The following is a 15,620-nucleotide window of genomic DNA, read 5'->3' on the forward strand; positions in this document are numbered from 1 at the left end:
GTATACTTTAGAAATGGACACATTATCTTTTTTTTTAAGTTACCTTTCCCCTACTAGTCTATGACTTTTAAACCTACAAGAATTGTTTTAAATGGGGATACATAACTAAGTATTGCACTTAGTATGTGGAAGGATGCAGCTTTATTGCATGTGAGTTTAAGTACGCATTTACCTAATGTACATGCCTTTATAATTTGACGTTTTAAATATCCCTTTGATCCTTGTTCACTTTTTCTGCACATAGTTGTTGATTACATCAAATGGGGAAAAACAGCGACTGTGAAATTGAAACACATTGCTCAATCTACAGTACAAACCCACTTATTTAACAACTCTAAAAAAAAGCCTGGCAGCAAATAAAAAGCCAAATGACATCAGTGATGAAATTACTAATACAGCTGTAGAGTACAGTAGTTTCCAAGTGGTGCATAAATTCACTGTTGCACCAGCTCTGAGGAACAAACCCAAGGTGACCCTGGCTGGGACATCTCTCCTAAATTGCTTCATTGCAAAATCATTTTAATTTTCTGTGTGAGGCCCCGCATCCAGACAGAGGCGGTGAGTTATGAGCTTGCTGACCTGATGACAAAGCATGGCCACTTCCTGATGGTACGGTCAATAAACAGACAGGGTCGAAAAGATGCTCTCATCAGACTCTCACCGTCCTGCATGATGCTTGCAGAGAACATGTCCCCTTTATTTAAATGACCAGGTTTTTGAAACAGATGACAAGGTTAAATATTGAAAAATGCTCAGAAGACAAGTTTTGACAGGATGTGAGGATGTGGCTGACTCACAATCAAAACTGTAGCATAATAATAAACAGGACTGTGAACTTGTGATAAAACAATCAACATATTAAGTCATCATAATAAAAACTACACTTACGATAAATGATTGATGAAGTCATTTATCATATATATAATATTTTCTGGTGTAAGATTCACAAAAGCAATGGTTTAGTTGCTTGTCTTTGTTTCATGTGACTCTAAATTAAATATTTGTTGGTTTTGGCTGTTGGCTCGACTATGTCAACAACTGAAAACATCTCTTCAGGGTTTGGTAACGTAGGAAGGGTATTTGTTTATTTTTATTCTATGCAATCACATGAATCCAAAATGTGTAAACCTGCTGTGACTGAGCCACAAACCAGCTCTATGTCCTATCACAGTTAATAAAAAGGGTTTAGGTATAAGCCTTGATGTGGCTAGGTTTAGGCATTAAAGTGAAAAATGCTACCATATAGTTCTTAATGGCAGAGTAAAGGTTTGGTCTGGCAGGGACTTTCATCTTTGTCTTGGGTTGGATCCCTGAGAATCAGATTTACAGAGCTTACAATTAATCAAATACAAGTAAAAAAACATATTAGTTATGATATAATTAAGCTGTACATCCCATTTAATTGAAATACCTTGAAACTGAGACATTATGTTGAATTTGAAAGTAGATGCTGGCCCTCCTTCACGACTCATTCAGTGGATCAAACTTCAATTACACATAGTTTATACACTTATGTCTCATAACTTCTTGTATTTTCCATAAAATGTCATATGTTGTTAGAAATGAGCACACACACGCATAAAAAGCTGTGTATGATTAAAGTCCTCCATCATTGTGGCAGGTCGAGCCAGGTGTAAACAATCATCTATTTGGTTTAAATGAAAGCTAACTGGCTGCCATATTGTTTAACACTACCAGACTGTTGATATGGAGCACCCATACACTGGTCTTCAGTCTCTCTAGCCACATTTAACGCTGTTAAATTGCTTAAACTACATGAACATAAGAGTGACTTTTACATAATGCAGCACATCATTGAGCACAGCCGACGGTTTTATGACGCATTTGAACGTTTTCCGCTAGTCTAGCTAACCGGGTTGAATGGGCTTGAATATTAAACTCAACACAGATGGAGATCATTTTAAACACATTAGAGGTTTCTTGTGCTAATATGTGTCATTTTTTACACGTTTTTGAAGCAGAAACGTCGTGGTGTGGAGAGGTTTGCACTGTGTTTAGCTGTCGGATGTAAAATGTACTCACAGCGTGTGTCCGCAGACGTTCACCATCAGCTTCAGGGACGGGTTTCTGTATTTCGTAGTTTTGCATCTCGGACACCCTTGGTCGTCCATTTCTGCCTCGAAAACACAAATTATTAAGCTTGACAACAATGTCAACAACTCGCCACAGCTCTCCTGTCACTTTCCAGGCGGCAAACCACTGCGTCACACACAATGTGGTCCGACGGGAAGCTCCACTAATAAGATTAGTTCCTCTTTAATGATGACCTCTACAGCAGCGGCCGGTGGTCACACTGTGGTGCAACCGCACCCAGGGGTCCCTGGAGAGTCCCGGGAGGTCCGAGGTACAAAAAAAGAGCTGAGTAGTTTATTTTTCACGTATTCACACTATCACTTGCACACACACAGCATCCTACACACACACTACAGTAACACAATGGCGTACACAGATCAATGATTGGACCCTCAAGTCACACATTTGGCCCTTAAGAACAACTGTTTACATACTGTTTACTGTTTAAATAACTACTACATACATTATTTTCCACTGGTCACTTGTATTCATATCAGTATTGCATTACATTGCCTGTTTTCCCATGACTATTTAGATACCACTATTTAAGTTATACACCACTATTATTATTATTATTTGATTCTTTAGATAAATAAGGTTATATTAATCACACAACACCTCTTCTTTGCACCAGTACTTATAATGACAATGCGAATACTGTTTTGATTTCAATCACTAACTATGCCCACTTTTTACTGTCCTTTACTTGTTTTTTTAAACTTACATGCCTTTTGTGGTTACTTATATCACTATTTGACTTATTTAACTTCTTGTATAAAGCTGAGTTGGTTCCAAGTCAAAGAATTTCATAACTGATAATGATGTTGCATTGTTACTAAGTATATGACAAAACGTGACCTTTGAAACACAAAAATGGTATTTAGAGAGAATGTATATAAATGTCAGTTTTTATTTATTGGTATTAGTCTCCTCTGTGAGGTAGCCTATAGATGACTCCCATTTTCCATGATCTAATGTAAGTCTGCAAGTAAGAATATAATCAAAATTTAAATTAAATTAATAAAAAATCTCCCTATATGATTTTCCCCCATTGCCTCTAACGCTATAGTATCTGGTTTAGTGTGTAACTGGGGAAATAAATAATTAATTATAATAGATATATAATCTGATTATCATATACAAGCCACATATGATGATATTATATTGTTAAAATAATGACTACAGGGCGGATTGGTTGAATAGTTTTAATTTAAAAGCAGTATTTCCAAGTGCAACAGCTTTGAAAGCAGGTGCACTTTACTGTATCCAAAACAAGCCCAGACCCGTCTTTTATTGATTTAGTGACAATGTATAAATGTCAATAGTTGTTAGGACAACAAAGTAGTCCATAAGGTTAGACTCCATTGCCACACTGGACTGAAAATGATTATTCGCAAAAGACAAAAATGACCAATTCCTCAGTTTTGAAGTTTTGACAGAAAAAACATGATGCTGCAAGACAAAGCTAGTTAGCTTTCACATATTCCTCTGTGGTCTTTACTAGCTTACTAATGCTTATTTTTTTAAATGCCTTACTAATGCACATCCTATTTATGTAAGACAGATAAACTGACTCTGAAATGAAAAGGGAAAAGGGAAAAGGGAAAATAACACGTCAGAGCGTCTTTAGAAGACAGAAATATGTCGAGAGATGGACTGAGAGTGAATTTAATATGAAGATGTTGCCTTCAAATACTCCAAGGCTACATCAAACCTTTTAAAAATGAATGGATTGAGTATGATCTTACATTGCTTCTTGGGATCATGATGTGATGTGTTTTGGCTTGATATAATGTCTGGGTGGCTTGTGATAGACAAAAAATGTCAATACTTACCCTATTTCAAATATCATCAACTTCAGCTGTTATAGATCTGCCTTGAATGCTATTAAACATTTATCCAATTGAAAAATAATACAAATAAAAAGGTATTTGGAAAATATAAGCTGAAACAGGGAGTGTTGTGGACATTTTGTCAATTCTTCTACATTCAGACAAAGAGTCACAGTATTTAAATTGATTTCCTCCTTAGATTTCCATACCTCCATATGAGAATTTAAAGTCTCTAATGCTTATTTGTTTCTGCATACCCACAGCCATGGCATCTCCTGACAATACAGACAACAAGGGTATCCCGTTCCCACGATCCCAAAAGCACTCACCTTGCACAGGTGAGCTACGGGAATATACTGGAGGCTATATGACTGACAGCTGGAAACCAAACATTCGTGTCTGAATCCCGCTTGCTCCTCCCTTATGGGCCCCTGATCGGCCAATAGCGTGGCTCTCCTGTAGATAGACCCCAGTGCGTCTCCTTCCAGCTCCAGTCCCCGCAGAGTAAAAGTCACGTTGGAAGGAAAAGGGGAGAGAGATATCTACTTACAGCTGCTGTCAGATATCCGATCGCATTCGCATGGCGAGGAGGTAACCTGATCGAGCTGGGAGGAGTGACTTTACCAGGGAAGGCTTGAACAAAAAAAATGTCTTCTTCTTCTGCCGGAGAAGTCACAACAGCTAATGACATCAAGAGGGAAAATGTAAAGGAAGTGGATAAACGGGAGTGCATCAAGCTTGTGGCGCTGGACGCGGCGGAGTTGTCCATGGAGCGCACGACTCCCAACACAGACACGGTGCGCACGGAGCTGTTGGTGAGCGCCGCTTCCTCCCTGGCTTTCTCCCCGGAGCAAGTGGCGTGTGTCTGCGAGGCTTTGCAGCAGGGAGGCAATGTGGACCGGCTGGCCAGGTTCCTGTGGTCCCTACCACAGAGTGACCTGCTACGCGGCAACGAAAGCATCCTAAAAGCCCAAGCCCTCGTTGCTTACCACCAGGCTCGGTATCAGGAGCTGTACAGTATTTTGGAGAACCACAGTTTCAGCCCGTCCAACCACACTTTTCTGCAAGATCTGTGGTACAAGTCCCGGTACACCGAGGCGGAGAAGGCGCGGGGGAGACCCTTGGGCGCAGTGGACAAGTACCGGATCCGGAGAAAGTACCCTCTCCCCAGGACTATCTGGGACGGCGAGGAGACTGTTTATTGTTTCAAGGAGAGGTCCCGAAACGCGTTGAAGGATCTGTATAATCAGAATAGGTACCCCTCTCCTGCCGAGAAAAGAAATCTCGCCAAGATTACAGGACTCTCCTTGACCCAGGTCAGCAACTGGTTCAAAAACAGGAGACAGAGAGATAGAAATCCGTCCGAGGCACAATCAAAAAGGTGAGGCAACAAAACGATGAAGCCACACACTGTTTCAAAAACAAGAGTCTTATCACCCAAATAATTTTTTTAAAAAGAAGAGTGTTCTGTGCGTAAAATGCGCATTAAAATTGGCTATTTTTTACTAAGTATTTGAAAGCTTTTTTTCGTGGAAGGACGCTTTTATTACCATTCACACTCAAGTCAGTGACTGACTGTTCTCAGTGTAATTCATAATCTCCCGTTGGACACACTTTAATGGCCTCATAATGTGAATCATTAACTGTTAATAATTAAGAAACAACAAAAGTACACGTAAAATGGTTTGGGGCACGCTTTTAATGTTTTGAAATATGAAGCGGTTGCCATTCAGATCCGGTTTCAAGTGTGTTGGTGCCAAGAGGCATGGAAACCATAAGCAACAAAATAACATAGTAACTTACACACTCCAATAATTTGACTGTCACACACATAAAGCGGCTAAACTTTGATGAGGCTATTCAAAAGGTGACTTATGTTTCTTCTTCTCATGTTTTATGTGTGTGTGCGTGAGTGCGTGTGTGTGTGTGTGTGTAGCGTGTGCATGCGAGCCCAGCACATAAATCATTTTCATCACTTTTTGTTCCTCTCAGACCAAAAAGGATCTCAGAGCTTCCATCAGCTTCCTGCGTTTCATTTTATAATCCTCTTCACAAACAGACTGAATTTTGTCTTCTTTCATGTGTGCCTTTCTGTGAACAAAGCTGACGCACACCTGGTGGAGGTGACCCCTCTCACTGTCTCTCTCTCCCACACACACACACACACACACACACACACACACACACACACACACACACACACACACACACACACACACACACACACACACACAAGCCATTATAGACTGACTTTAAACAGCTACAAAATTATTTTGAACCCATGTTTTGTCGAACTTTATAACCTCTTATAACGTGTGGACAATTTCAACAAACTTCATTGCCACTTGTTGCCCAACTTATCTGTATATCTGTTCCTGGAAGAGGGGGGGTTAAGGAGTTTTTTTATTTTCGTTTTGGCAGGCAGGGGGAGGGGGGTGTGCAGCTGTTTGAATCACTCTTTAAAAAGGAGGCTAATAAATAAACTATAACAGCCTCATTCGTACATATTGTTTTTAAGGTTGTTTCTTCTTCAAAATTTAAAATAAGGAATTTATATATAAAATATTTATATTTATTTATACATTTTAAATTGGGGGGAAAGGAATGCAAATAACCAGTTAGAGCCATTTGTTTTGTCACGCCACCAGTGCTGGCATTTTGTCACACCAGAATTTATTGCACCAAATGGTTGCACGTTGGTTGGTTGTTGTCAGTGAAGCACTCCATGAGGTAAGAGGGCTTCACATTCACAAACACAGGCTGCTCTTCAAAGCTGTGGAACACAGCAACCAATGTGACCCTGTCTGCTCTCACAGACAAGACGTGGGTGGAGACAATGGACAAAATTGTATTTTATTGAATTTCTGCTTTGTGGTTGTAATAATGCTTTAGAGAGTGTATTCTTTCTTGCCCAACAGAACAGAAATATTAAAATAGTACTTTATATGTATATACACATACACAATTTTTAATCTCTTTTTTTTTAAACCCAAAAAGCAGCTTAATGACATCTTATTCTAATAATTTCCCACATATGATTTATTGTATATGTTTTGTGACACAAAATTCTCCTTTTTTCCACAGTGAATCTGATGGTAACCACAGCACAGAGGATGAGTCTAGCAAAGGTCAGGAGGAGTTGTCTCCTCGGCCCCTCTCTAACTCCTCAGATGGGGTGATCACACATGGGACCCTTCCCATTCAAACAGGGCCTCTGGACAGTGGGGTGGTCATTCAGCAGATCGGGGATATCAAGATGCCCCCCGGTTCCAGCAGTGGTGGTCTCTACAATGGCAGTCTAATAACAAGCAACAACTCCTCCACCGTGTTTCACAATGGTAGCTCGTCTTACCTCCACACACCCGGAAACATCCTCTTCAACGGGCTCAATTTGGGCATCCAGCCCTTGGCCTTCAACCCTCTGAGGCCGTCTGGTGGGGTTCTGCTGGGGGGCTCTGGAGTGGACATGCAGATGCAGTCGGGGCAGGAGAAAGGACTGGGCAGCTCTGCTGAGGACTCAGCCCTGCAGTATGGCTCCTACTCTGGCTGTGTGAATGGGACGGAGGTGAAGCTGGAAGGGGTTCACACCATGGCTGCTCAGAACGGGGGCTCCTCTGTGCTGACGTTCAGCTCCTCGTCAGGTGCACTCCAGCTGGGCGGCTACAGCCTGGTGCAGGTACCGAGCGGAGTGTCTGACAGTGATGGCAGCTCATTACTCAACAGCGACGTAGGTCTTCCTCCCCTGCAGCTCTCCTCTTCGTCTTCTTCCTCAACAATCACTCCAGGTGGGTTAGGAAAATTATCTATTTAATATTTCATGCTTGTTTATAACTAAAATAACTTTGTTGTCGTGTTTATTTGGAATATACATTTTGATATATTGAGTTGGAAATTGGGCATAAATTAAATATTTCAATATTTTTGCTTCACAATTCGCAATTCATTTAACTCATTTAATATATTAAATCTGCTGTAATGGAATGCTGTTATATTATTTGATCTATCAAGACCAGAAGAAGACAAAAATAAGATCCATCACAGTTTTAGCATAATTTAAATCCGGATATAATCTTCTACAGTCATATATAATAAAATAGATAGACAGATCTCCCAGCTTGATAGCAGGTCATTGCTGCCCTTTGCTCTCCTTAAATGTTTTAGTGCAGTGCTGCACGTCCCTGGTGGTTTGTCAACAGGTCTCTACTACGTCCACCCAATATATCTGAGCAGCTTTATTCTTGGCTTGTCTGCGTTTGGGCTGTAGCCCAAAGGGCTGATACTACACATAACAGAGCGCTGAAGAAACAGGGAAGGGCCCCACATGCACACACACACACACACACACGCAGAAAGGAGGTGGTCCTCTGAAAACCCCAGAGATGAATAAAAACAAGTTCTGAAGTCAACATCACTCATCATCATTGCACTCTTGATCTCCAGAGCACAGGGGGGAGGGGGGTATGTTTCAGACAATCAGAGGCCATGAAACACACTAACAGGGAATAAGCCATTACAGCACTTACTTTGACATAAACCAGAGAATCCACACCAGGATGAATAATAAGGAAAAACAGAAATTGCAGCTTGCTGTTGAGTCCTGGCAGGCTTTTCCATCAGTTTTCTGAGGCACCACAGTGTCCAGTTTTGAGATTGTAAAGTGTGTGGGACATACAACAGCAACTCTGGGGCTGAGGTCTGCTGTAAATGAAACATATAATACTGTAAGAAGTGAGGAGACCTAGAAGTGGGAATAGCTAGATGTTCATATACTGCATGTATTGATCTATGATTATGTTATTCCAGGTACCATGTCTCTAAACAACGTAGCAGTGAGCTCCTCCAACGATGACTCGTTCCAGCAGCAGGACAAGCTGACCATGTCGTCCCTGCACCACAGCACAGTCCTCTACAGCATGAGCAACGTCGGCCAGCCGTCCATCAAGAAGGAACCTCTGGAGAGAGGCGTCTACTCCTCGTACCACCACGGACTCCACCTGGACCCCAACGGTCAGATTAGCTACACTACCCCCAACTCTCAAGAGATTCCCTCCAGCCAAGGTCCCATCTCAGCCGTGGAGGTCCCCACCATCACGTCATCCAGCCCAGAGCCTGAGGTCTACACCACCCTCACTGTCAGCACGCCCCTGATGGCCCATACGGACCCGAGCAGCCACCACCATCTTCAGCCCACGGAGTACCTCGGGGGCCACGAGATTAGGGGAGGCCACCTGATGGGCCCCGGCATGAACAGCGAATACATGAACCTGTCAGAGAACAAGGTGGACGGTTCAGGCTCAGTAGGAGGCGTGAACGAGATGGTGCGGGCGATGTGCGGGGAGATGGAGGCTGTGGAGGGGAAGGAGCTAGCCAAACTACAGACAGTGCAGATGGATGAGGACATGGCTGACCTTTAACCTCAATCTCCTTGCAGAAGCACTCATGTCGGCCCAAGCAGTGATATGGTGAAACTTTTTACTTTTGTGTGTGCGTGTGTGTGTGTGTTTTTTTTACCATTCATTTCCTTTAAATGTTAAATTATTTGCAGATATTGTGTTAATTTGACTTTTACAATGCACTCTACTCAGAGAGAAGCCCTGTGGATGGGCAGTATCATTTTATCAAAAAAAAAAATTATAAACTGTTTTAAACGCCCCGTTCGTAAGACGAAACATTACAACTGTTTTGTGCTAGAAGAAAAAGTTGCTGTATGTTGTTTGAGCCATGTTTAAATGTGCATTTTTTATAGACAGCACCTGCTACTTCCTGTTGAGTGGATTTGATCTGCAGAAGCAGGTGCTGGAATGCCTCGAGTCACGTGACCAGGATGTTCCTCCAAACTAAATGCGTCATCTGGGTCAAACCAAAAAGGTCATTCAGTAGGGGGAAGAGGGAGAGCGTCTCTGTGAAAATGGTCAGTTAAACAGCGACAGCTTTACTGAAGGACTGCACAAATGTAGAGAATAAAAACACACAAAGCTGCTGATTTAGGAGGAAAAAAAGTGCCCTTCAGTAAGCACCTTAAATTGTCTGGATGCCTCTCAAATCCCTGCGAAACTCTGCATTTATGCTTTATATCATACCAAATAAACTAGAAGTGTTTCAGCTGATAATGGGACTAGAGTTAATGTGCCTTTCTGCTACTTAAAATATACAATGGCGTCAGTCTGTTTTGGCATTTGCACTACCACAATGACATTACAATGTACATGTTTGAAACAGCCTTCATGCTGCAGGGTTTGTCAGTGTGACACGCCTCAACAAATGCACACTATTTCAGCAATGACTCCTATTTCAAGCCTCATCGTCCACCGTGAGACCAAGATATGAGTGATGATCAAAAGGTCACACATGCTGTTCATCATATGTTGTTTATAACGCTGCAACTCATAGTACGTTAATTAGATGTGACCATGTTATACTATATCGTGTTTCATTTTGACGTGTCTCTCCAAATGTCAGTAATCATGGATGATATTTTTCTATAAAGACAGATGCAAACATCGACGGTGTGTATGCTTTTCAAAATGTATAAGTAACAAAGGGATAGAAGTTACAAGTGACTAAGAGGACACTTTTTTTATTATGGTCCCACTTTAAAACGGAGAGGGATTGTCATGATTTCTCTTTGCATGGTGTCATGTTTTGGACACTAGTGCCTTTTACTTTTGTTTTGTGAATAACACTGAAAGGAAGCTCCGTTGTGGCTCTTGCGATGGTGTGCAGGCAGAAACATCTCGACTTCTGAGATTTACCACAGCCGCCGCCCTCACTGGCACATTTGTTGGGTGTCAGATGAGGGAAAGACAAGAGAATGTGGAGCCCATTTGTCAAGTGTGTCCGGTCCTTTTCACAACAGGAGCCTAATTCCTCGCTGTCATACATGACCATAATAGCACATTTCAGCCTCACAGCCAACTCACACAAATCTATCAGTGCATCACGCGCCTTCATAGTAGACTTTTTTTTCCTTTGTCAGGATTCATGAAATAATCCCATCAATTTGAAAGGACATTTCAGTGAAAGTATCCTCAGTGCTTTAATGTCATATACCAAAAGTGAGTGACGGGCAAATAGTAAAACTGATGTTTGTTTTGTTTTGTTTTTTTATCTTAGTTTGAATTATATGTTTGTTATCTGAAATTATGTGAATGTATTTTTCTAAATCTCCATACTGCAATAAAAGTTTATATTTATAAAAACATAAAACAGACACCCTTTTTTTAATTCTTTCTCGCAAGTTTAGATCCTGTTTTCACAAGATTTTGGGGACACAACATGTCGGTAATGAAGGGAGTTCATGACAGACAGAGAGCACATGTCCTCCCAACATTTAAGACGCGTGTATGTAGCCAAACTGTGAGGATGAGGGGAAAAACTGACATGCAGTAATCCTGCAAGCCTGGTGCAGCTCTCTGCAAACCTGCAGTGATCGTTTACACATGCCTGGCAACCTGGAGTTCATTAGCCCTCCTTTTCTCATCTCAGCCCCTGTAATTCAAATAAACAGCAATGAGATTTCCAGAGGTAAAGCTCCTTTTGGGTGGGGGGTCTTGCAGCTCCCCACAGCCCAGTCCAATCCAATGGTCTTTTGCCTGAGCGAAGGCCATACCAACCCCCTCCTTTGCCCCCCAACATGTGGAAGAGTGAATCTGAGGTGCTGTCACTCACAGACACAGAGCCTCTATCCACAAAGAGCCTGAGCTCCTCTCACAGCTTGAGGGGATTCTGGGTAAATTCATGAATTTCCACCCAATGCTTGATCACACAGTAGGCAACCGACCAAACCAGCAAAGAGAGATAAGATAGAGACAGGGTTTGACAAATGGATGAACAGCGGGGGATTTGATTTTATTCACAGCATGTCTGCGGTGGATTTTAGGTGTTGTCCTCTCAGTGGATCCTTGCAGGAGGAGTTATATACGATCTAACTGATGACCTAAATAAACAGAGGCTGTTTGTCTGTGCTCACTGTTGAGAGAGAGAGAGAGGGGGGCTGGAAAGGGAGGGAGAGGCAGGCAAGCAGGATAAAGTTACCTGTGCACAGGTGACCTCGTCGCCATGGGCAGTGGATTAGCTGATTGTTAGGTATCAGGTAACTCCTCCTGTAATATTGAAGAGGGTGAAAACAGCTTTGTTGGAGCCCAGAACAATATCCCATTCGCAGCAGGAGCCCATGGTCTATCGGTCACACGGGGAGGGGGCCGCAGAAAACCCAGAATTCCACCTTTGTATTGTGCCTGTAAATTAGACAGGAAAGAAGCACAATTGTTGCCTCAATAAAAGATGTGTTTTACATTTTTCATGAGGACTACAGCATGACATTAAGTAAATTTAAATTTTACTGCTTCCTTTATGCGTGAAAATTTGGACATCCCCATGTCTAAATAGCAGTGGATCTTTTTGTCCACAAATTCAAACATGCAACGTAAAACATACTTGGGTGCGCAGTAAAAGCAGGGAACTCCCCCAGAACTCTGGCCTTATTAAAAACACTGGCCTCTGATCTTTCAGATGGTTTCAAAGCTGACATTTAATGCGGCACAGCAGACTGCAAGCCATATGTAACATGACCTGGGGAGCACGGTACTCCACTGCTCCACGTCCCACTAATGAGAGGGCAGGGGTCAGCGGGTACCAGCCCGCTCATACAGACCCACCAATACTGGCCAAGCAGTTTCAAGCCAGAAACTAAGGCTATCAGCCCCTAACAGGTTGTGGAAAGAAGATGTTTTTCAGTGAACTATAACAAACAAACAGTTTTTTCTTGAAATATCTGAGTTGTTGCTTGACAGAGTGGAAGGTATGTGCTCCATCATCCAGTCTGGGAGAGAAGAGAAGATGCAACCACCATGATTAGTTCTGGACTACGAGGACAGAAAACATAAGTCATATGTGTGTGTGTGTGTGTGTGTGTGTGTGTGTGTGTGTGTGTGTGTGTGTGTGTGTGTGTGTGTGTGTGTGTGTGTGTGTGTGTGTGTGTGTGTGTGTGTGTGAGAGAGAGAGGGGGGGGGGGGGATGCACACATACCACCCACATACACACAGTGATAGAGGGAGAGGGAGAGGGAGAGAGAGAGAGAGAGAGAGAGAGAGAGAGAGAGAGAGAGAGAGAGAGAGAGAGAGAGAGAGGGGCAGCAGCTGGGAGGCAGCATCATGTCCACACCACAGTGGTCAAACGGTATTTCCCAGAGAGAAAAACACCACTTTGTAACAGGAGCAGAGCAGATGAAGCCTGAGCAGTGGAGATCGTGGACACACACACACACACACACACACACACACACACAAACACAAACACACACACACACACACACACACACCTGCTTCTCAACTGTCTGACTTCTAAAACTTTATCAACTAATCCTCTCAGGAGTCACAGTATTGGGATGGCGCCCCCTCCCTGTCAGCAGGCACACATATGGGAGCGCAGCACGTCGAAATCGCTCCTTTAGTCTGTTTACGTGTTTGTCCGGCCGCTGGGTTTGTTTACTTAGCCATCTCAACCCTGCCGCTAGAAAGAAATAAAATAAGAATTTCCCCTTCCAAAACTGAAATCTCCATCTATTTGCCTCTGGCGTGTTTACCGAGCAGATCACTGTAAAAGCCAAGGCCGTAATTGCATATTTGTGGATGTGGCCCTCAGAGGAAATGCGTAATGATTTTGATGGTGGTGGTGGTGGGATTGAGAAGGGGGGCTCTAACCCCAGCGCACTTGTACCAGGTCTAATTTTCCAACATGACAGGAAACTCTGTTAAGCTGATAATTGCAGCTCCAATTTCATTTAACTCACTCATGTCAACAGTTGTGTTGTGTTTTGAGAAAAGGAGCTGTGTCTCTTTTTTTTTTTTAAAGAGCCTTTCACTTCAGCGAAGAAACCCCTTTAACTCTTAATTAAAGAGACATTTAAGACACATGAGTTGAAACTCCATGTGACGCACTGATTAAATTAGATCATTGGACAATTAATATGTGGCCTAAATGATCTAATTGTTGTATGATATTCCTGTAGCTGGATTAAGTTTATTTCAGGTGCAACTACATTTAAATGTTTTGTGGTGAGACAACACTTCATAAAACTGACTTATAAATTAAGATTAATATGCTGTGTCTCTTGTTTTTATTTTTTATTTTTTGTGAGGTTTTCCTTTTTTCCTTTCAATGTCACCAAATCCCCCCCCCCCCCCCCCCCCACCACCACCAAAAAAAACTCCAAGCTAAATCCCCTGAGGACTGCATCTGACATTTTTCACTTCATTTAAACAGTATAGGCTTTGTTCCAGTCCATACAGCTGAAATAGCACTTTGCATTTAGATTAAGAGTGAAAACCATCTGTTTTCCGTTTCACTTTTCCTCCATATTCTTTAAAATATAAACTCGTCTAGTAGGAAACACGGTCTTTTTTTGATGATGACATTTTTATGAAGTGTTCTCTGTTCAGCCCCTTCATCCTTTCATTTTCTTCCACTGGACTGCAGTGTTACTGTTTCTTATTTTTTCCCTTTTTTATTATTTGTTATTGCTTCTATCGTTAATTAACACGCTTACAGCACCAAATTGCCATCATGAAGTGGAATCATTTAACAAAGAAGGGATCACACACGCTCCAGCTCAATTGCGCCTGTATGCCTCACATTTAACCAGTTTAGTGAGAAACGGCCACATTTTTCGGTGATCTTACTCTTGAGCAATGACTAAAACTTAAGACATCCTTGATATGTAGCAGCCCTGCAAAAAGGTGAGTTATTGCAGGTTTTTTTTTTTAATTTGTTTGTTTTGTTGTTGTTGTTGTTTTGTTTTTTTTTAGAGTTTTGGAGAAGAAAAGAGCTGCAACGAGATCAGCACTCCCTACTCTGCAAGTCTCCTTCTGAAAAAGCAGTAACGAGTGATAGCCTACCTAAGTATTGCATTACTTGTCGGGGCTATGTGGAGTCCATGCATGCAGCACTGGCCGTGGCAGAGGCGGAGAGTCCACATCTTGAAATAATCTCGCCCCCCGGGCTGCTCGGGTTAAAGGAGGAGGCGCGGCGCAATGTGGTAGAGATATTAGAGAAACCCGAGAGCCGCTCATCAGACAGCTCATTTACTGAAGCACTGAGGTTTTTACACAGCCTGAGAGCAACTAGACCCGGAGCTGAAGTGGCCTGAGAGTCTGCATGTCCACTATGGATATATACACATATGCATTTACATTACAGGAGCTGCTATTCGAATCATTTCAGCAATATACCCCCAATCAGTCTTGTTTAGTCTGCACTAAAACTGTAAATGAATAAAATATGGGGGCCTACTTGCAGAGTACTAAAAATGTACTGTATCAATGTAATGAATCATATTAAAGTTTCAGGTATATTTTTCTCTGCAGGCCCATTTTGAACAGTAAATTAACAATATTTTAAAAACAAAACAAAAAAACAACATTTTCAATTAACTCCCAAAGCTCACATTGTCATATAAGGTTTCTTTAGTGGTGTTACCGCCAATCAGCTGATGAGATCAATATTAATTTTAGCGTGGCGAGATAAGATGGTTAGGTCCAGTCTAGTGTCTGGCAGAGTTAAAAAAAAAATTAAAAAAAAGTCAAGTAAAGTTTTTGGTCTCACACCTGATCACGGAGGTTTTCCAACAGTTATCTTCACTAAATTTAGAAGAAAAAAATCAGTAGCTTAGATATGTGCATACATAACATAGCCTAC

At 41.9% G+C, this 15,620-nt stretch overlaps 2 protein-coding genes across 2 annotated transcripts in view; one reads left to right on the forward strand and one right to left on the reverse strand.

The window, feature by feature from the left end:
- The window catches only part of mnat1 (MNAT1 component of CDK activating kinase), a 34,624-nt gene extending 32,383 nt beyond the window's left edge, over positions 1–2,241 (reverse strand). Inside the window, exon 1 of the mRNA XM_062440281.1 lies at positions 2,044–2,241. Coding sequence (XP_062296265.1) covers positions 2,044–2,132 — 89 coding nt within the window. The 5' untranslated portion in view covers positions 2,133–2,241. The remainder of the gene's footprint in view (positions 1–2,043) is intronic.
- A 2,169-nt stretch (positions 2,242–4,410) lies between these two features.
- Positions 4,411–9,427, forward strand: six4a (SIX homeobox 4a). The gene is made up of 3 exons (XM_062440282.1): positions 4,411–5,307; positions 7,011–7,711; positions 8,730–9,427. The coding sequence occupies exons 1-3, from the start codon at positions 4,574–4,576 to the stop codon at positions 9,338–9,340; spliced, it is 2,046 nt and encodes a 681-aa protein (XP_062296266.1). The 5' UTR covers positions 4,411–4,573; the 3' UTR covers positions 9,341–9,427.
- The last annotated feature ends 6,193 nt before the right edge of the window (positions 9,428–15,620 follow it).

This window comes from Scomber scombrus, chromosome 19 (assembly GCF_963691925.1).
Source record: "Scomber scombrus chromosome 19, fScoSco1.1, whole genome shotgun sequence".
In the NCBI taxonomy this organism is placed as follows: domain Eukaryota; kingdom Metazoa; phylum Chordata; class Actinopteri; order Scombriformes; family Scombridae; genus Scomber; species Scomber scombrus.

Coding starts and splice junctions, on each gene's coding strand:
- six4a (XM_062440282.1), top strand. CDS start 4,574: ATGTCTTCTTCTTCTGCCGGAGAAGTCACAACAGCTAATGACATCAAG. Junction 5,308..7,010: donor TCCGAGGCACAATCAAAAAG/GTGAGGCAACAA, acceptor TTTTTTCCACAG/TGAATCTGATGGTAACCACA. Junction 7,712..8,729: donor TTCCTCAACAATCACTCCAG/GTGGGTTAGGAA, acceptor ATGTTATTCCAG/GTACCATGTCTCTAAACAAC.